Raw genomic sequence first — 21996 nt, forward strand, 5'->3', positions numbered from 1 at the left:
TCCTGACGTACTGTGTGGTCAAGGAGCTGGAACTGGGGGGGCTGAACAAGGGCCAAGCCTTGCACTTCAGCTTCCTGACCTGGCAGCCATTCAGAGAGACCCTGCTAAGTGCTATTTCCTAAATACACTCTCTTTTCATAACAATCTTACCACATTGCTTTCCTTTACAAGCGCTCTTAAAAAAGGGAACTGGACTCCTTCTGCTTAATCTACACAGACTACATTTGGAAACCATCAGAAACTGAACTCTAAACAAAACGTTATTAATGTGTTGTAATCTGCCCTCTATGTTGCAGATGAAAAGAAAATGTTTTATAGTTTCAGAGCATACGTTTTAATTGCCTTTTAAGAGTGCATATACTTTTAGTACTTAGTGTTATAAAACTGTAGTATCTGTTTCTTGATAACTGTTGAGTGATCTCAGCTATTTTTATTAGTTTTTTTTCCTTATCCTTTTCTCCCTTTTTCTCCTAAACTGCCACCCATCAAAGTTCCTTTAGATCAAGCTTGATAGAGGGCTCACATATTTGAGATCTTCCATTATAAATAGCTTCTTAACAACATCCACCTCACTATAAAACACTTGTTCCTGAAAATGAGTTCTATAAACAAAGATGGAGTGGGTGGCTTTGTCTAATAAGCCAGTATAGCTGGGAACTGTGCAGTCTAGCCTTTTCCCAGTTTGCTATTGCTTTTTTATGGGGGCCAGATGACCCACGGAGATCTGATGCTCTTGCTACTTTTCTCAACTGTACAGGCCTGTCCCAAGAGACTAACATATCAGTCATCAGCCCAGAGGTTTCAAGGGCAGAGTCTTGGACATACCAAGATCCAGTTTGCTCTTCAGCAAGGAATCCCAAATTCATTAGAATTAGGCCTGAAGTTAACAGAGGATTGGGCTCTCCACCAGCTTGTCACCAGGCTGACAACTCCCCGGAAGGCTGGGTCACTTGACAGAGTCTGAGGGGCTGAGGTCTCCATTGTCCCACCCTCCAGATGGACAAATGATGCCCAGCTCTTGGACCAGTGATATAAACCTGAATCACAGGCTCACAGGAAATGAAATGACCTTTCTGAGCGAAGGGTTTCTTGGGGCAGGGCCGGGGGATGGGAGCATTTGGCCATCTGGATTCCTGGCCAGGAGGAAACTGTCTCTTGAGTGGTCCAAGTATTAAGTACTCCCAGTGACACAAAGCACCACAATGGCAGCCACAAATGATAAAACCTTTCCAGGAACATCTAATATAACACAATGTTCAAAAACCAGATTTACAGAGACTCCTTCGACCAGAAGGATCCATGGAGATGATGTAGTCCATCACTCATTTTCAGGTGAGGAACTGAAGCCAACACGGGCAAGTTATTTACCCAAGGTCTCATGGCCTACGGGAGCTCAGAAACCTGGTTTCTAGTTCTCCACCTGGCTCTTCACCACCTACAGGATGACCATCGGTGAGTAAAGGAAGCGTCACTGGAAGGAATTCCCTTTAGTCATCTGAAAATGGGACCATGTGCCCTTTAATTTCAGTTTCTTTTCAGAGATAGCCATCTTCCTTATCTCAAACATTAACTCAAATGTTTCTTATGATGTCTCCAGTGTTTCCCTAATGTCTTCATGACTCACTGGATATTATGGCTTGATACAGTACAGAGCAGTGCTCAGTTACAACCTTAGTTTCTAAAGCAATTTTTTTTTTATGAAAAACAAGCCTTCCTCTCAGTTCCCTTGCCATCAAAACTTGCACAATATATTGAGAATTCTTGCAATGGCTCAGCAGGGCCGATTTTCATAATGTGTCAGAATCCACAATGTGAAGGAGCAGTTGTTTATAAATCTATCAAAACTGAATTTTTTTTTTTTTTGTCTGCATTGGGTCTTTGTTGCCGTGTGTGGGCTTTCTCTAGTTGCAGTGAGTGGGGGCTACTCTTCATCGCAGTGCTCAGGCTTCTCATTGCGGTGGCTTCTCTTGTTGCGGAGCACGGGCTCTAGGCGCGCAGGCTTCAGCAGTTGTGGCATGCGGGCTCAGTAGTTGTGGTTCGCAGGCTCTGGAGCGCAGGCTCAGTAGTTGTGGCACACGGGCTTAGTTGTCCCGCGGCATGTGGGATCTTCCCGGACCAGAGCTCGAACCCGTGTCCCCTGCATTGGCAGGCGGATTCTTAACCACTGTGCCACCAAGGAAGTCCCCAATTTGTGATTCGTAATCTCTGGGGCAGGTGACATTTTAATAACCGAAAAAAATTGGCTCAAAAGAAAGCTTTGAAAAATTGGGTCATCCTATTTTCATACTCCAGGGGTCTACAAGCTAGATATGGCAAGTCTTTCTCTTTTTTGACAGATCATAGGTCAAGTGGTTATAATTATAAAAAGATTGGACAGAGAACAGCTACTTAAACATCCTGGAAATAACTTCTTCTACCACCATTTTATAACCACTTCTAAAGAATTCTCTTCTGGGATGAAACAATGTGAAACCAAGAGTTTCCCTTAGACAGGTTAAGGGAAAGCCCTTCCATTCAGTCATTTTTGCATTCATTGGTGCTCCTAAAACAAACTGGGTTTTTTTGTTTGTTTTTTTTCCGCCGTGCCATGAGGCATGCGGGATCTTAGTTCCCCGACCAGGGATCAAACCCGTGCCCCCCGCAATGGAAGTGCTGAGTCTTAACCACTGGACCGACAGGGAAGTCTAAAACAAACTGTTTCTCCACCCAGGGAAATAATTCTGTGTTGGGATACTGGAGTCCATCTCTGCTGCTGAGATCTCTCTCCTTAAGATCTCAGCAATATAGTTTTTGGGTGTGTTTCATGACCTTTTGTGCTAGCAAATAAGCCTTTGGAGGATTAAAATTAACTTTCTCATCCTAGTTTAAAGAGTGCTCTGCTCTGGGAACATGAAAAAAAAAAAGCCCAAGTCCTGTGCCAAATACCCAGTCTAGCAGTGCTGATATTGCTTTCAAGGCTCTTACTTTAAAAATAAATTTTTACAGGAGTAGCAGAGAAAGTAGCAAAAGAATATACAAAAGCTCCTCTTTTTAAGATCAAAGAAGAATCAAGTTTTGTGTTACAAGTATTTGAGAATATACTACTACTTTAAACTACTCCAAGTGGTCTAAAGCATTAAATGTGCCTCAAACTTCCTGACCTATAGATCTAAAAGTAATCACTCACCTTGACCTATGTATCCTAATATGGACTAAATAGAATATTCAATGAAGTCCTGGTATCATATGTGTTAGGAGCCTTAAAATCAGGCTATCAGAACTGGTCATCTGCCCACAGAGCTGGCTAGATAAATTTCCACAATGACACACTCCTGGAATGAACATTGAGGGACTCAGGTCAGGGCCACTTCCTGTTACGAAAGCACAAGGCAGACAAATTCTCACCATATGGCCTTTACCCTCTGATCTTATATCTTACCTGTCCTCCCTTCAGCTTCAACTCAAAAATCTATTCCTTTACCTCTGGACAAGCAACACAGGGAAACTGTATTAAATCAGCCAAAGCAAAATACAGGCCTTTAAAGTGCTTCAACTTTCAAACTCAAACAGGGTGCCACCCTTGATACGTACAATCAGAAGAAGTTCCTTTGGCTGCCTTAGTGGGGCAAGGATTCAAGAAGTGTTCAGGAAGGCAGAAAGCTCTCCAAAAGAAGCTAATTCAAAAGAGATTTCCAAGTCAACATCCAAACCGAAGAGATGTGGAAAAATTCAGAAAAGCATCCTAACAAAACATCCCAACAAAGTACCCTAACTCCTTTTTGCAAACCCACAGCTGGTAGGAGCAAAGTTCTAATGTGACAGCCTTTTAAAGCAGCAAGTTGCAACCACAAGTGTGGTTGCTCTTCCAACATTATTTTCTTTGGGAAAATTACATGGGTGGGTAGGGAAGCAAACCCAAGAGGACTGCAGTTTACAAGTCCCGAGGCCTGGGAAGTAGGATGCACAGAACCTGGGAGTGGGGACCTCATGGTAGAGAGGGGAAATCTAACCTTCTTGTACAAGGTGGCTAAGATCTCTGGCCGCTCTTCAGGCAGAGTATACTGCTCTCTATGTGCAAAACTGATCAATAAAATTTTACTGGCAAGGCAAAAGGAGAAACATCTGCTCTAGTCAAGAGCAGCTGTGGTCAGCAATAAGGCAGCTGGCACAGGGTCAAGGCTGTTCTTGCTGGTAGGTGGTATTGTGGTCACCAGTAATTACTTTGGAGAATTTCACGGAGTCAAGGATAACTAAACAGACAAAGAACATTTTATTTTACTTTCTATCTTTAGCCCAGGAGCAAAAATCGTGACATGTTGTATAGAATTCAGAAGCCCGATGCAGTCCATATTTTTCATGGCAGAACTTTTTACCTCGAAGACTGGAAACCCTTAAATGTAAGTATTTCAAAAAATATGTTCTTGACAAGTGACCTCTCCACTCATTATTTCTGATTGAACAGTTCCTGTAGATTGCATTACTCTTTAAGTGTTTCCTTCTGAAAGATATAGTATAGAATACTTTAAAGAAAATGTGAAAATTATATTTAGCAAATCAATAAATGGTACAAGTTTTTAAAAACCTCATCTTTATCAAATTTCCATGATATCTTCAAAGTTAAATAAACCCTACAGTGAATGGGAATTTGGAATGTAAATATAAATCTGTTCAATGCATGCAGTTGATAATTTTTCATGGAATGATGAATGTGAGAAAGTAGCAGTTACATTAACATACACTGTACTTAAAAAATTAAACACTTGGGAAATAACCTGTTCAGCCGCTGGAAAATGACAAAGTCTAAGACATTTCAATCAAGTTAATTTCAGTAGGAAAGCAATGCATTTTTCCCACCAGAAACTATATGAAAAAACAAATTAACCAAAATGGGTCTCTGAATGATGGGATAACATCAGCCTCAAGGAGAACTTCATGACTGCTTGTCAATTAAGTTATTCTACACACATATTCATAGGCAAAACTAGCCACATTCATTTTAAATCATGTCAAGGCTGAATGGTCGATATTATATTAAAACGAAAGCATGATTTGCATTAAAAAAGAAAAGGAAATTCTCTTGCCAACCAAGAGAGCTCACCTGCAGCAGCTGGTATAATTCAGGTATTCAATCTCCAATCAGGCCATGCCAGGTAGGTCATGTCCAAAATATTACTGGATATACAATACTACCCCTAGTGTACCCTCTGACGGCTGGGGCTCCTCGAAATCCTTAGACAGTTTTGGAAGTGGAGGGAGAGACCCAGGGACCAATTTCAACCTACTTTAGACCTATTCCTAACTCAACCATCTCTAGAATGCCACCTTAGACCAGGTCTGGGGTCATGATAGGTCCAGGGTTCTCCCAGGACAGAAAACAATCCTTGATCAGTATGTAAGGAAGGCCAAATCCAGGTGCTAGAAGGCTGGGATTGTAAGTATCAGCCCTGTCAATCGCTGTACATAGATCACTTGAACCCTCAGAGTGTCAGGTTTTTCACATGTCAGAGTAGGAAGCCTTCCAGCTTTGACATTACATTGAGTCCACAAAGAACAGGTCTCTAGACCTAAAGAGGTGTCCCATCAGCTCCATATCCCTCAGGACTAGGCAGTAAGAGGTCCCCTAACAATCTCCTGTTGTTTTTTCTTTCAATGAGACTTTCACTACCATTAAAAAGAAGTACTAAATTTAGGTGTTCCCTGAGGAACTGGTTTTTATGATAGCCCAACATCTCACAGTTGTTACGTTAAAGCCTACCATCTGAAACCACTGAATAGTAGGCAGAGGACTTCTATGACTTTGAGTTTTACATATAAAATTTCGACCAGAGAGAAAAACTGATTGACATCAGATAATATGGGAACAACTTTTACATCTTCTAAAATAAGCAACTTTAGGACTTCCCTGGTGGTGCAGTGGTTAAGAATCCACCTGCCAATGCAGGGGACACGGGTTCGATCCCTGGTCCAGAAAGACCCCACATGTTGCGGAGCAATTAAGCCCATGCACCGCAACTACTGAGCCTGTGCTCTAGAGCCCACGAGCCACAACTACTGAAGCCCGTGAGCCTAGAGTCCATGCTCCGCAACAAGAGAAGTCACTGTAATGAGAAGCCCGCGCATCGCAACGAAGAGTAAGCCCCCGCTCGCCACAACTAGAGAAAGCCCACAGCAGCAACGAAGACCCAATGCAGCCTAAATAAATAAATAAATAAAATAAGCAACTTTATTAATTTATCAGTAATATTTGCTTAAATACTGCCTAAAATTATAGTCTATTACACTGCGTTTAGGAGGATGAATAGTGAAATCACAAATCCTATGGAGTTTCAGTTAAGTCTTAAAAAACATTGCTCCTTCCCTGTATATCCCATTTTGTAAAATGTAGAATAAATGAAGTCTGTGAGCATCAGGCAATTTTAATAATAAAGTAAAAATCTTCTGAATTTTACCTATTGTTTTTCTTTTATGACACATTTTTGCTAACTTCTAGTCACACTGTTTTCAAACTGATGCCTTTGCCGATGCTATTTCCACAGACTGAATGGACTTTCCTTAGTTTTTTTTTTGCTTTTTTTAGCGTGTTGAAAACCTACTTATTTGTCTTCTAAAGACACTATCTTCTAAAGAACTGGCAAAATAAATCCTGATATATCCAATAATGAGATAGTATGCAACCCATTATATGAGATTATAAAGTTCTCAATCTGTTTGGAAGAAACTGGGATTAGGGATTAGTTCATAAAGGCAGCGCGGGACATGACAATCTTTGGAAAACTGATCAACACTATTCCTTCTCCTAAACATCGGCTCAGAAGTGGGATAAACCTCTGTAAAAAAGCAGGTTGACTGGCAGAAGTGAGGCTCTGAAGGTGAATTTTTCCTTTAGCTTCCTGAATTCCAGGTTCTTTTCATCTCAGGAGATTGTTAACTGCAGGTTCTGTACAGCAGCTCTGTTAACTGCAGGTTCTGTACAGCAGCTCTTTGCTATAGCTTGCAGTCAGTGATGTCTTTCTAATCGGAGGAAGGGTCTAAGCGTCACGGGCTAGTCAGTGAAGAAGTTCTCATCATGTCTAAAGCATCAGATATAAAGGGAGGATAGCTATAATCTGGGTCTGGCAACATTAACCAAATATGGACTGAGTCCAAAATAGACATGAAAGTTATTAAAACACCACTCTAAACGTCTTTATGTGTTTTAGGTATAGTGACTTAGGGCTCATCGGGACATATCTAAGAGTCTCTTTTGGGTTCTGATATTTATACTGTCTTCTTCATGTTCTTGGCTTCTTCATCTTGAATAACAAGAGCCATTCTGGTCCTAGATATACTTATCACCGAGAAACCATTCCCCTTTAATTAAAACATACACACACACACACACACACACACACACTGAATCTTATTCTATTATCCTGAAGGCTCTTAGCCTTCTCAGAAAACTTAAGCATTTACTCAACAAACCTTGTTTCAACCCCTATGTGTCATATGCTATGAGTAGGGGAGAAAGTACAATTTTAAACTGGTTTTATCTCAAAATTATTATTTTATTAGGCTTATTTACTTTCTCTTCTCTTCTGTTATTAGCATAAGGAGATGGCTAAGTCATTTGGGGTGTGTGTATGCGTGTGTGTGTGTGTGTGTGTGTGTGTGCGTGTGTGTGTGTGTATTAAATCCTGGCACAAGACAACAAGTAGAGAACAGCAGAGACAAAGGGAGATACAGGCGCTCGGTGGTCAAACAGGCTGGTTCACTGGCTTTGCCACTCTCTCCTGTATACCAACCTACAAATCGGTAGAAAGAGCAAACTCCTTATTGATTTCCGGAATCACCTTCAAATAGTCAAACCTCTAATGTCAAATCTACCTAATTCAGTGTGTCTATCGTATTGAGGGTCCCCCAAAGAAAGCCTAATTGGATTGTAATTTCAGGTTGGCCTCTTCTGAAGGGTGAGAGACAGGGAGTGAGAGTTGTCGGGGAGGGAGCAGACAGTTTCTCATGGCAAGAGTCCTCTCCTGTCTAAACAGAGGAAAGTTCCCAAGTAAGGGTGGCATATTGAAATCTAATCAAATGGCTAGACTATTTTTACCCTTGAATTCATCAAAATCCTCTCAAGAACAACCACCCTTGGTACTATTTAAGAATGCTTCTTTTGGGGGAAGGTTTTAGTTAAGACTTACTTCAGTGTTTTTGAATTTAATTTAAAAGAAATGAGCCCTTTATAGTCAGTCACAGGGCTGAAAGACACAGGTAAATGAATCCAGTCTACTGAGTAAGATAAGATCGGTCTTGAACTTCTTAGAGTATGTGTGCTAAAATGGATAAGTTTTAAACGAGCATCAACTACAACTCATTCCATTGTAATATCATGGTGCAGTGGAAAGAATATGGACTTTGGGGTCAGATAATCCTGGGTTCAAAGCCTGGCCCTAACACTTATCTTAGGCTCAGTTCTCTTAAAAATATAAATACTATTCTATCTGGCAGGATAGTTGTGAGGATAAGAAAATATGCACATAAAGTCTTTATCACACACACGCAAAAAAAGTGTCCATCACAGAGTAGGCATTCAATAAATGGTAGTTACTGCTATTATTATTATTATTATATGAGGTGACATGCTTACAGTTCCCAAACATCCAAATACCCACACCAAAATGCAGGTCACAAGGAGAATGTAACTGCCCTCACAGAAAATCCCAATCAAAATATTTTTATCATATACATATTTAAAACTCAAGTATAAGACTTTTAGGCCTGCGAACTTCCAATACAACAGTATGGCTTCACACACCTGAGTGTTCTTTTAAAAAAATATATTCACATTTAAAAGGTCAAGTTGTAAAGCCATTTGATTAAAATAGTAATAAAAGAGTAAACATTAACTCACAATTTCTCCTTTGGTCTTTACTATTCCAAGCGGTATCACCTCCCGAATAAGTTGCACCTTAAGACATTGTAAGATTATCTTGATTAAAATCTTTAAGTTCTTAATTTTAAGTAGGGAAAACCTAATCTCCAAAAGCTAAGTTTAATACTTTTAGCATGATCTAGATCTTAACAGTAGCATGTTATCCTCTGCTACTCCTGAAACATGACTGCCCAAAATAAATGAAGTTCCCTTTTTATATTAATTTTAGAGCCACTGATAAAAATACAAATGATTAACATCAGAAAGGAAGAATTGCTCATCGTTAGGCCACCCAAATTTCCAAAAGCATCATAAGTTATAGAAAGCTTGTCTCTGGAATTTCAACAGTTTTCTCAAAGGTGTCAGAGCTATCTACTAGAGGCCTTGCAAATTGAATTAAATAACAAAATAAAGCAAACAAATACCCACCCCCCTAATCTGTCAGTATTTCAAACCTAGGCTTTCCTCTTGGGTATGTAACTATCCTTGATGATAATTCTGTTCAAGCTAGTATTTCCTCTCCAAATTCACTTTTAACCCAAGCTAAATAAGGATGTTGGTGCCAATCAACTCCCACTATCTACAGTATGGTAACCCATTTTATTCACTCTTGCTTTTGCTTCTCAAAAATAAACTCACTAAATCAGCACCTGATCTTCCCCTAAGAACTGTAAACCCATCCTATACGTAGGAAAAATTGACACAAAGATAGGTTATATTGCTTCCGTTGTTAAAAATATCCACTAGTAAAGTTAAAAATCTGAAGCATTCAAGCATTTCGATTTCTTATTTGCTTGTCTGGACTATCTGCAATACGCATTTCGATTTTTGCTATTTCTAGCCACAAAGCCATCACAGGAGTTGGCCTCAGGGCCCGGAGAGGAAATCTGGCTTCCACCTCTGGGACACACGTTTCAGCGCTTATGTCTGACTGACCCTGCCAATCACCCCTGCCAGAAGCCACAAGCCTGGCTTACAATAACAGAGTATATCAAAGAGGACAGGAAAGAAAACAAGACAGTGGCAGGGTCAGCAGAGGATAAGAACACGGTGAAGATGCCCTGTGGAAGCAGGGAACGGGGAGCCATATATTCATCGTATCGACTGTGTTTCTCAGAAAAGGCAAAGTCATAAATGCTTTGGACCTTGACTGCCAAAGTCGGCCCTGTACTACCATAAAATTACTGCCAGACGTAACTAGGAGAGCAGATTGTCTCGTTATGATGGGATGGGTCAAGAAGAAACACTCTTGTTCACACGAACTTGTAATTACAACCCATATGCTTAAACCAACTCAGAGTGGTGATCGTGGTAACTGTATATTGACCTCTGATATAAAGATCATCCATGTAAAGTGACTCTTTTCACTAGAACCATCCAGTTCAAGAACAGTGGTAATCCATGCTTGCCTCCATAGAAGAACATGCCTAATCCACTGTGCACTGTGATCATAAAGTCAGCAAATTTAAAAGGTGTAGAGAGGAGAACAGAAAAGTCGTTAAGAGTCGGGGAGAGGGTTTATAGTCAGTCTGGGTTTGACCTTGACTCTGCTACTTATGAGCTGTGTGATCTTGGGCAAGTTACTAGTTTCTCTGAATCGCAGTTTTCTCAGAGAATTATTATGAGCACTCAATGTCCAAAAAAAAAAGATAAACTTTCAATATATGTTAACTTATTATTAAAGACAGCTATGTATTATAAAAACAGAAGATAACTTTTAAAGGCCGCTCTCTTAGGCCTGACATTCCCAGACTACTTTTAGTCTCAATCAACTTTTTCAGCCTTCGCTTCTACTACTTCCCTTCACATCCACTATCCAACCTTCCTGCCTCTACTACTTTATTTGTGTCGTGCCCTCTGCATAAAATCACCATTAGAGTCACCTTTGAAGATTCAAGCCTACTGTTCAAATAACATCTTCTTCAAAAAGCCTTTTTTTTATCTTCCCCATCTCTCTCCACTAAATTACTCATAATATCTTGTAACCTTCTGACAACTATTTTATGCTGTCTGTTATAGGCATTTGTACATAAACAGAGTACCTAGCACAGGGCTTTGTCCACAGTAGCACTTAGTAAAGGTTAATTAGAGGAATAAACAAATAACAACAATTCTCTCTCTAATAAGAAAATGAGCAACTTGCCTTCACACTCCCACTTCCCTACAGAACCCCACGAAAACGCCGATGCCTCATTAACTCCGGCGGGACTGGAGAGACAGAGGCTGCCAGGAGCCCAAGCTGTGAGAGTTGGCACTTCTCTCTTTGCATCCAAGGAGTTAAACTGAGTCCCGGGGAGATAAAAATCTCCGGTTTTATTGTTTAGTGAGGCTGCCTGACAAACGAAGATCCAGCTGCAATTGTAACATTCCAAGCTCGGAAGGCGCCAAGTTTTACTAACTATAATTTAACTGGTCCGACTGCTGCAGTCCAAATTCTTGTTTGGATAATCAGTCTTTGTTTGAATATGTTCAAAAACAGCACAGACTAGCATTAGCCTCTGGGTATGTCATGTGAGATGATTACCCTGTGGCTCCCAGTAGCAGAAACTCATACACAAGAGGAGGATTATTTTCCTACTATTACTGTTACGCTAACATATAATCAGTCCTTTTCTCCCAGTCTCCACATCTCGTCCACAGCCTCCCCCAACCTTTTTTTTTTCCTCCTTTCTTTTTTCTTCTCTTTTTTCTCCCTCTCTCTCTTTTTTTTTTTATAATTCAAAAGTCTTCTTTCCAAGTTCAACCAAAGTTTAAAGGTGAAAAGGTCAAGAAAGTTTCATGGCTGTGGCTGTTTAGAAAAGGGTAGGACTAACTGTGGTCTCTAGCTCAGCCTCTACTAAAGGCTCAAGAAGCTCATATTTCACTGTACTTCTGCAGCGCCCAGTTGCCTTGACACAATCTGTTTGGAATGAAATTAAGCCCTTGTTAATCATTTTTAACATAATAGAATAATAATAACTTCACCTGCCAAACAATCATTTCATACTTAAGCAACTCAAGTGGCTCATTTGTTTGTTAAAAAAAAAAAAAAATCCAAATTCTCCAAGTTGTACGTTTTAACTGGAGGACACTCGTTTGGGATCTACCCACCCTGCCCGTCTGCAAGTCATTCGGCTCTCTCTAACAAGCCAAGAAGGATTCTGGAAACTCTGCACCTATCCTGTCACTTGGGCCTTGCTCTGGCCATTCTCAAAGAGCCCAAATGAGTTGACAGTGCCTGGCTGACAGAAAATGCTAGACAGTATTTGCCATTAGTATTTTGGAGGGGAAATCCTGACTCAGAGGTACAGTTCTAGCAATCAGTGGAAAAACTGCTGGTGGGGAAAAACCATGGCTCGGAAAAGGCTGGAATGATTAGCCATTGGTACATGGGTTGGCGAAATGCTGCAAACTGGGAAATTGAAGTGGGAGCTCTCAACTGGTCTGGAATTGTAGGTGTAAATCTGGTCCCAGCAGCTCCTGTATTGCTAGAGGGAAGGCCACCAAAGGAGAAGGAAACTCTGCTCCCTGGGAGGGATACCTGTTTATTTTACAATTAACAACAGCAAAGGAACGCTTTCTGAAATTCTTCCTGGAAGGCACAGAATTTAATCCTATACAACAGTTTGAATCTGCAAGGTCTTAGCTGAGATGACAGGTAGAAATCAGAGTACTTCAGAGCTGGCTCCAGTTACAGAGAGAGACATAAGGAACCAAGAAAAGCCCCTTCTGGGGCCAAAATTCTAAACTGTGCAGTGATCTAGGATTTGAGAGAGGAGGAGAAGAAAAAAGACGGCGCTGTGCATTAGGGCGCAGTGGGAAATGGATAGGAAGTGAGGTCTAATGGTTGAAGGTTTATCATTTATCTACTCCTCTGCATCCTTGCTCCATGCATTCTGGGGCAAAGGAAGAAGGTTTCTATTGTGAATTTCCACAACTTCTAATAGTTGTATGTTAGACATATACTCATCTTTAATATCAATGAATTACACCTTCTACTAATTTAAATCATGCTGAAATTTAAGACCATGTTTTTCCTCCCTTCTGTGGGTACTGAGTGAAAAAAAAACCCAGGCCCACTGATATTCATAGTGCTCAATTCACATTAATTAGAATTATAGAATGCCACAGCCGGAAGAGCTCTTAAAGAAAGGTTAACGTAGAAGTGTCTCAGGGGCCAGAACTGAGGCCACACAGGGATTTCCCCTGTACCCTCCATTAACAAAACATCTCCACCTGTATCTGTTTTATATATTGGGGTCCTGCAAAAATTTCACTAGAAGAAAAGGCTCTGCTGTTGGGGAGGAACGGGTAAGAGGGAGGTTTGAAAACCAAAGAGCTGGTCCAATCTTTCATTTTAAAGTTAACGAAACACGGGTCTGTGAGGCTGTGACTTGGCCAAGGTCCCTCAGTGAGTAGAGAACAGGGTTAAGACAAGAATTCCTCTGCAGCCCCCAGTTCAGTATGTGCTCCATCTCCAAACCATGTCTGTCTGCTCCACCTTTCAGGGAAGCCCTGCCTCCATTTACTGTGTTTGCATCACAAGACTGCAACCTAAAAAGAAACACTTTTTAGAAATATTTAACTGGCACAAGAAGTCAAATTAACGATCATTTTTTAGATCTGGACAATGAACTACGGCAAGCCTGGTTGATGGCCATCTTTAGTTGTAAAATCACTTCTGCTAAAGCCATTAGCCACGAAGTGTTCTGGGCAGCTCGGATTTTACAACAAAACCTGTAAAAGCTAGGGGTCAAAACTTTTCCCCGGGGCTTAAAGGTGTGAAGCTTCTGAAATGAAGCTTGGGTACTCAGAACCTTCCCAATCAGCTCTAATCTTCACCACCTCCTTTTGATTATCCCTTGAAGAGTGTTGCTAGATAATATGGAGGGGGAAAGAAAAAAAGCCCAATAAAAAAAGGAAGTATTTTTAGCCTCTTTTTAAGCGGTGACAAAGTTTATCACACTCCTACTCAAATTAGTCACACAGGTTAGTCCCAAGGGAGAGCAGTCTGGCTACAGATCATTGCAAAGGAATGACTTCTTGGAGGCCTAAAACAAACACTTAGGCACATGGTTCCATCTGGAAATATAGTCAAATAGAAGCAAATTCCACGAAATTCCCAACTGATGCAAGCAACATAATTTTGTATCTTACAATACTAGCTTGGACTAGCTGCTGTGGTCTGCTAAATAGATACATGACTCTAAAATGAGGATAAAGACAATAGTTACTTTAATAATGATAATAATAATAATTATTTCCAATATGCTTATTCACAAGGGTTGAAGATGCCGATACAGCAGCAATGGAGAAGAGAGAGAACAACTGAGGAGAAAACAAGACTTGCAAAGAATTTCCCACCATTTTGGTTCTTTCTCCTTTTAAGAAAGAGAAAATTGGTCCTGAATCCTCACGATGAAACTCAGGGACTTGAGGTTTTTTAAAGTTTTTCTTCACAAGCAAGAGGGTTTTCAGGGAAGGACTAGCACGTGGGCCATGCAATTGGTTATCTTCAAGGGTCTGTCAAAGTGCCATAAATGCAGCAAAGATTCCCACATGAGTCTCTGTTTCTCTGTTCAAATATGAAAACCACCCCTTCTTACCCTGCCAGATATAGCCCCCTATTCTTTTTTGCCAAAATGCATTAGTTATGAAGCATTACTGCCAGTAGGTACAGTTACATAAAACATGCATGCTTACCCAAAATTAATTGTTTCCAAGCTATGTGGGAAACTAAGCACCCGGTACATGAATAACTCATAGTCACTAACTTTGTGGAATATTTTAAAACTTACCTTCTTATTTCTTTTGAAGACAGGGTTGCCTTAATACCCAGCATGGTTTTGTATTATAGATTTGTACCTCGAGAAATTTCTAACACGGGTTAGAAATGGCTTTGCCACTCATGAACTTCATGAGTTTACGACCTTGAACAAGTAGCTGAACTTTATAAAACCTGTTTCTTATCTGTAAAATGGGAACAGAAGAGAGCAATAAAAAAATATAACCTTTATCAATGTTTGTGTTATTGTAGAATTTCTGGGGTTATCTCGTGGTGGGCCAGGGAGAGCTGCATTGCTTAAAATTTTTAGGGGAAAAAGTTAAGTAATTTGACAGACAAATAATTCATATGTTAAAACAAACATATACATTGTGGAAGAGAATACAATATCAACACTCATTTTAAGATAAAACCCTAGCTTCAAGAAAAATTTTAAGCCAGTAGCAGTCAAGGTTGTGGGTCCAGAGTTGGGGAATGAGCAAAGGGGACACATAAGCATCCCTCTTCTGCTATTCGAGGTACTTCAATGGAAAAGTTTTAGAAGCACAAGAAGGTGGTTCCCCAACTCAGACTGGGGCTGCTGAGGAGAAAAATTATTAAATTTAGACAGAAAATTGATGTGTGACTTAAAAGGTGACAGCTTTCATCCTTTAGGATAACATGCAATGATTTGGGAAAATACTGTAATTATTGGACCTATTACTTTAGTGCTTTTAAATCCTTTTAAAATACACTATGGGGGGACTTCCCTGGCAGTCCAGTGGTTAAGACTTTGCCTTCCAAAGCACGGGGGGCAGGTTCGATCCCTCATCAGGGAGCTAAGATCCCACATGCCTCGCGGCCAAAAATACAAAACATAAAACAGAAGCAATATCGTAGCAAATTCAATAGAGACTTAAAAATATATATACATTATAGGGCTTCCCTGATGGCGCAGTGGTTAAGAATCTGCCTGCCAATGCAGGGGACATGGGTTTGAGCCCTGGTCCGGGAAGATCCTACATGCCATGGAGCAACTAAGCCCGCAGGCCACAACTACTGAGCCCGTGTGCCACAACTACTGAAGCTTGAGTATCTAGAGCCCGTGCTCCGCAACAAGAGAAGCCACCGCAATGAGAAGCCCGCGCACCACAACGAAGGGTAGCCCCCGCTGGCCGCAACTAAAGAAAGCCCAGGCAGCAACGAAGACCCAACACAGCCAAAAATAAAATAAATAAGATAAATAAATTTAAAAAAATACACTATAAAGTATGCTTTCTTGTTAAAGGCAGCTTCTCTGGTTAAAGAGTTCAACGTGTCTAGTCTCCTTCACAATCTCTCAACACTACTGGGGCTTAAAGGAATCTCAAAGCAAGATAATAAAGTGCTCCTGAAGCCGTTCAAGGCTTCTTTAGCGAAGAGCCAGGTGACTGGTCCCACACACATGAGTCTCACTTGCCAAAATGAGGAATTTCCTACTGCTGGATTCTACTGGGCCTGGGGGCATGATGTAAGAATTTGTGGGAATGAGCGTAAAAGAACAGGTAGAACAAGATGCAAAAATCTTTAGGGCTAAAAATCTAAAAGGAGAGTCTCCAGGTGGGAAGGGAGTCTGTGTCTACACCTGTGGCTGAGCCTTTGCACTTTATCTCCCTGGGGTTCACTCTCAAGGAAGAGGAAAAGTACTGCTAACGCCACTGCACGAGCTGTTATTCCCTTTATAAAGGCTCAAGGATTTATTTGCAAAACTCCCTTTCTATATTGACCTCAGTCCAAATTTTACATAAAGCCAGGGAGAGAGAGAAAAAAATCATTAGAGAAAAAATGAGCAGCATAAAAAGCTATGTTTCCCAAGGTTTCTTTTTTTTCTTTTTCTTTTTTTTAACATCTTTATTGAAGTAGAATTGCTTCACAATGGTGTGTTAGTTTCTGCTTTATAACAAAGTGAATCAGTTATACATATACATATGTTCCCATATCTCTTCCCTCTTGCGTCTCCCTCCCTCCCACCCTCCCTATCCCACCCCTCTAGGTGGTCACAAAGCACCCAGCTGATCTCCCTGTGCTATGCGGCTGCTTCCCACTAGCTATCTGTTTTACGTTTCCCAAGGTTTCTGATCCTGAAAATCTCTCCTCAGAGCAGCAAGGGCTTTCCTGACATGGCGCCAGGTGCTCCGCCCTGCTGGACCCGTATATCCGTACAGGACCTTTGCCTGGTTTCTTCTCTTCTGGGTGCTGGCCCTTCTCTCAGCCAGGTGACCTCAGGCACACAAGGTCTCCCCAGTATCCAGGACTGGCTCTACTGTCCACCTGCTCATCTCACCTTGTAATATTCAAGGGCAAACACAAATTCTCCCCTTTTCTGTTTCAAATCTCCCACAGTCCCAAGGGTTTCTCTGCCATCATATCGTTTCTGGTCTGAGGGACATGTTCAGGTTATAACAGCATCAGTGACAACCACCCACCTGCAGAGGCCAAATCAATTATCTTAATCTGGGGTCCAGGAATGGATGTCAGAGGATCCCCAAATCCCTGAAAACGTACAAGATTGTGTGTCTGAGAGTGTCTGCACATTTCTTCTGGACCAGACTCACAAATTTCACTAGCTTCTCAGTGCTATGACCCCAAAATATTAGGAACCACTGACTTAGCTTTTCCATATTTAGGTGGTGGAACTTGTGCCCCTCTGGAACAGTCTGTGAGGACTCATTCATGTCATTCCACTACCCCTAGACAAAAGACAGTCTAGTCAAAATGCATCCATCCTGGCTAACAGTGTAACATTAGCTTAACATAGAGCAACCATAACCTATATGAAAGGGGCACTAGCACCCACATAAAACACCTCATAAATAGCCAACCTGGAACCCCTCTCCCAGTCTTCATCATTCTTTCCCTGAAGGAAAGCATATTCTATTTTATGCATAATCTAGTTACCTGGATTTCTGGTCCTCAGAAGTAGAAGCAACACATTTAAAAAGGAAAGGGATGATATAAGTAGATGCACGGAGAGCAACAAGAAAAACTTGGTCTCTCTAAGACTCAGTTCCCTCACCTGTAAAATGGATACAGTGAGAGCTCTCTCAGAGGGTCACTGTGAAGATTAAATGAAGTATCCAATGTAACACTATGTGCACCTGGCATATATTAATTACACAGTCAGTAAAAGATTTCTGTCTTTCTCCTAAGGTTGTCAGTCTTGATGGCAGAAAAATAAAAGTTACAGTTAATACACATCAGTGCTGGAGCTATTTTGCATCTGAGCAAAGAATATGACATAAAAAACCCTCAACCTTTAATATGCAAGACCCAGTACAACATTGTACGCTTATAACAATGAGTCATTCAATAACATACACGCAAATGTAGAAAAAGTATGAAATCATGAATAAATAGGATGATACATACCAAATTGAGGCTAATGATTACCTCTCGTAGCAGTAATGAGTTAGGAGGCTCTAGCTGTTTATTTCTTTTGGGAAAAATATAAGAACAAATATTAAATTGTTATTAAGTTTTAAAATTTGCACAATGGGTCCATGGGATGGTGGATACACTGCTGTTGTTACCATTATGTTCTGTACTTTTCTGTATGTTTGGAGTATTTCATAATTAAAAATTAAAAACAGATAAAAAGAAAAAATATGAGTCATTCAACAACTAAGAACTGCATGTCTAGGCCCTGTACTAGATCAAAGGGTACTCAAGAAGTAAGCAAGCATGAATCCACTTGAGAAAGAGCTCCATACAAAGGGTTAAAACATTAAAATAATTATCTGAACACTTTCTTCTCCAACTATGCACAAAAAGACAGTGTTAATATAAATGCTTCAGATATTGCCCTTTTTTTCTGACATGCTGGAGTCACCCGAAAAGTTGATATCACAGGACAAATTTTCCCAAATTCTCTATAGAAAGTATTATGGACGTAAAAGCAAGAATGTTAAAACGCGTATGATTGACACTCTTGTGGTCAGCAGGCGTTTTAGAAATCACGCTGTATTTCTGAATGTATAAATATTAACTCAGAATGAGCATGTGATAGAGAAAAAGGTGAACCTTAATTTGCAAAAGGACAATCATATATTCTGTAGCTGAAAATATATGAGTAGTCTCCGTAATACCATATGTAAAGAAAACAGACCCTCTGAACAATCACTAATAATTAAGCTCTCACCCTCCCTTCCTTGGCTGTGCCCACTGGAAACAGGAATAAATATCCCCTTCACCACTATACTAGATCATGCTAAGGTCTTAGGTGGAAAAGAAGCGGGGAGAGTAAACTGATTACACTGCATCAAGTACCAGCACATATAAGTGTTTCTGGATTGTAGGGATAAGATGCTCTGGGCTTATTACTGCTCCTTGATCCAGAGAGATTTAAGGATCTGGTTTCAATTAGATGCTTTAAGCCAGTAAAACTATATCCATAAAGACACACTTATAGAAGAACTTTAAGATAATTAGGATGCTGAGGAAACTGATGAATTCCATTCCTTTTCCTTCTCCTCCTTTATTTGCCATCCAGTTGAAAGAAGAAAAAAAATAGCCGTATGATTTTATGAATTAACCAATGGTGGCAAAATTAAATAAACGAATCCAGAGGGATCTTAACAAACTGAGCACTGATACAGCGAATCTTTGGGGAGGAAGTGTACAAGTTCATGACCTTTGACACAGTGTCCACTGGCTAAAACCAGCACAAGTGTAAAAGGTAAACTTTAGGAGCAATTGGAATTAGATCAGTGCTGGGAATTCAGACGGCCACTTATTAAGTGAAAAAGGGTAACTATTATATTTAGCAAATAATCTGTGTTCTTCTAAGGTTGTTAGACCTGAATACAAAGGCAGGCTGAGTCAAGAAAGAATAAAAGGAGAGATGAGTCTTATTTCTTTAAACAAATGCCTGAGCAAAACTCACATGTCGGGACTTCCCTGGTGGCTCAGTGGCTAAGAATCCGCCTGCCAATGCAAGGACACGGTTCAATCCCTGGTCCAGGAGGATCCCACATGCCGCGGAGCAACCAAGCCCGTGTGCCACAACTACTGAGCCTGCGCTCTAGTGCTCGCGACCCACAACTACTGAGCCCGCGGGCCACAACTACTGAAGCCCGCACGCCTACAGCCCGTGGTCTGCAACAAGAGAAGCCCCCACTCGCCACAACTAGAGAAAGCCCGCGTGCAGCAACAAAGACCCAACGCAGCCAAAAATAAATGAATAAATAAATTAATTTAAAAAAATAAACAAACAAAAAAACTCACACGTCCACCAGAACGGACTTGCTACCAGTGATTACTTTCATTCTAATCATCATTGCCAAATCTCTTGTGGCCAGCTAAGAACAAAATTTATTTGGATTAACTTCAGTCATGTCAAAAACATCTGTAAGTGGTAGCTATGGATATCAGCATGGCATGACTTTTGAGTTCAATTCAAATGTTTCACTCTTTGTGTTCATAAAACCCAAGGTGGTGGAGTAGAAGAAGGGGTTCTACATGTTGCAGATCTGTGCTGACAAGGTGTGACTGTCGAGCACGGGAAAGATGGCTAGTCCGAATCAAAATGTGCTGTAAGGATGAAATATACAGCAGATTTCCAAGACTAAGCATGGGAAAAAAGAATGTCAAATACTCTGTTAATCATTTTTATACTGATTAAACCTTGAAATGGTATTTTAGATATACTGGGTTAAATAAAGCATATTATTAAAATTCGTTTTAGCTGTTAGTTTTTACACACCAGGAAACCGAAGTGCAGAGAGGATAAGGAATTACCCAGGGTCACAGAGGTTAAGAAGTGGTGGAAGCAAGATTCAAATCCGACTGGCCAACTGACTCCAGAGGTAACATTCAAAACCCTATACTCTCTAGTCTAATTTACTTTTCAAACATTCTCTCCTTCTCCTCTCCTTGTCACACCATGTCCTACAGGCAAACCAAACCATCTACTTTCCCTGTATGTACATCATGTTTTCTGAGCATTGTTCTCCCTGCCAGGAACGACTTCCCTTTCCTATTTCCATATAACGAAACTCATCTCAAATGATACCTCTTCCAGGAAGCCTTCCCTGAACTTCCAGTAGAAACTTACTTCCCTTTCTTCTGAATGTCCCCCCCTATTTCACTTGTACTTCTGGTATTACTTGATAGTTACACGTGTACTTATAGTTTATCTTCCTGCTAAGAGGAACTTGGCATTGTGCATCTTTAAATCGCCTATGGTTCCTAGCACAGAGATGCACATGATAGGTACTCAAAAATTCCTTTTATAAATGAATGAGTAAATAATAAATATATAGGATGAAAATTAAAACCGCTTTCTATCCTCAATAGGTTTATGATTGAGTACAGAAGGAAAGATGGACTGCCCAAGTGATATAAAGCAAATGCCTTTTTTTGCCCCCAATTAGAGGTGGCTGAAGGGAATTGAAGAATGGCAACTTCACTGTCCCCTACGTCCTTCTATTCAAATCCTAGCACGTGATGATGCTTGGCAGACATCCATCAGACATGATCAGGCTATAACTGAGTTCTAGCTATAATGCCTGGTTGACATCTGTAGAAACAACTTTACATACCACAAAGAACCCAGGCTTAGGAAATCAGCTGTTCTGAAAATACCTGCGCTAACTCTTTCATCATCACGTGGCCACCTCACCAAAGGCTCTCAGAGATTCAAATATAAATTACTCCATATCGTGTTCTAAGAAATCAAGATATTCCTCCTTTCAAGTGTATCCTAATTGCTAGGTTTTTTAAAAATTTAATTAATTAATTAATTTATTTTTGGCTGCGTTGGGTCTTCGTTGCTGCGCGCAGGCTTTCTCTAGTTGTGGCGAGTGGGGGCTACTCTTCGTTGGGGTGCTCAGGCTTCTCACTGAGGTGGCTTCTCTTGCTGTGGAGCACGGGCTCTAGGTGTGCGGGCTTCAGTAGTTGCAGCACGCGGGCTCAGTAGTTGTGGCTCACGGGCTCTAGAGCTCAGGTTCAGTAGTTGTGGGGCATGGGCTTAGCTGCTCCGTGGCATGTGGGATCTTCCTGGACCAGGGATTGAACCCGTGTCCCCTGCACTGGCAGGCGGATTCTTAACCACTGTGCCACCAGGGAAGTCCCTAATTGCTAGTTTTAAATTTTTAAAAACTTGACATCATGAAAAGACACTATGCAGCCCTTCATAATGACTCACGGTTAAAGACATCTTTTAGCTAGATGTTGGCAGGTGGTATATAAAATAAGGAAATGCATGAGCATGTAGAGAGACAGTACCCAAGGCAGAGAGGAGAATGACTAGATCAGGCAGCTTGCAAGCCATCCAGGACCTTATTAGAGGTGTCTCTACTAAGTGACATTTTAAATATCTATAAAAAAC

General features: G+C 40.7%; 1 protein-coding gene and 1 long non-coding RNA gene across 8 annotated transcripts in view; one reads left to right on the forward strand and one right to left on the reverse strand.

Annotated features, from left to right (window-relative positions):
- The window catches only part of BCAS3 (BCAS3 microtubule associated cell migration factor), a 572946-nt gene that overhangs the window by 116534 nt on the left and 434416 nt on the right, over positions 1–21996 (reverse strand). For 5 of the 7 annotated variants that reach the window (XM_067716301.1, XM_067716302.1, XM_067716299.1 and 2 more), the window contains one exon: positions 8867–8923. The exons of the other annotated variants lie outside the window; for them this stretch is intronic. In XM_067716301.1, coding sequence (XP_067572402.1) covers positions 8867–8923 — 57 coding nt within the window. The remainder of the gene's footprint in view (positions 1–8866; positions 8924–21996) is intronic. 7 annotated transcript variants of the gene reach the window in all.
- On the forward strand, positions 1288–14485 carry LOC137212674 (uncharacterized). The gene is made up of 3 exons (XR_010937576.1): positions 1288–1452; positions 4272–4376; positions 14150–14485. It is a non-coding gene; the product is annotated as an uncharacterized lncRNA (long non-coding RNA).

This window comes from Pseudorca crassidens, chromosome 19 (genome assembly GCF_039906515.1).
Source record: "Pseudorca crassidens isolate mPseCra1 chromosome 19, mPseCra1.hap1, whole genome shotgun sequence".
In the NCBI taxonomy this organism is placed as follows: domain Eukaryota; kingdom Metazoa; phylum Chordata; class Mammalia; order Artiodactyla; family Delphinidae; genus Pseudorca; species Pseudorca crassidens.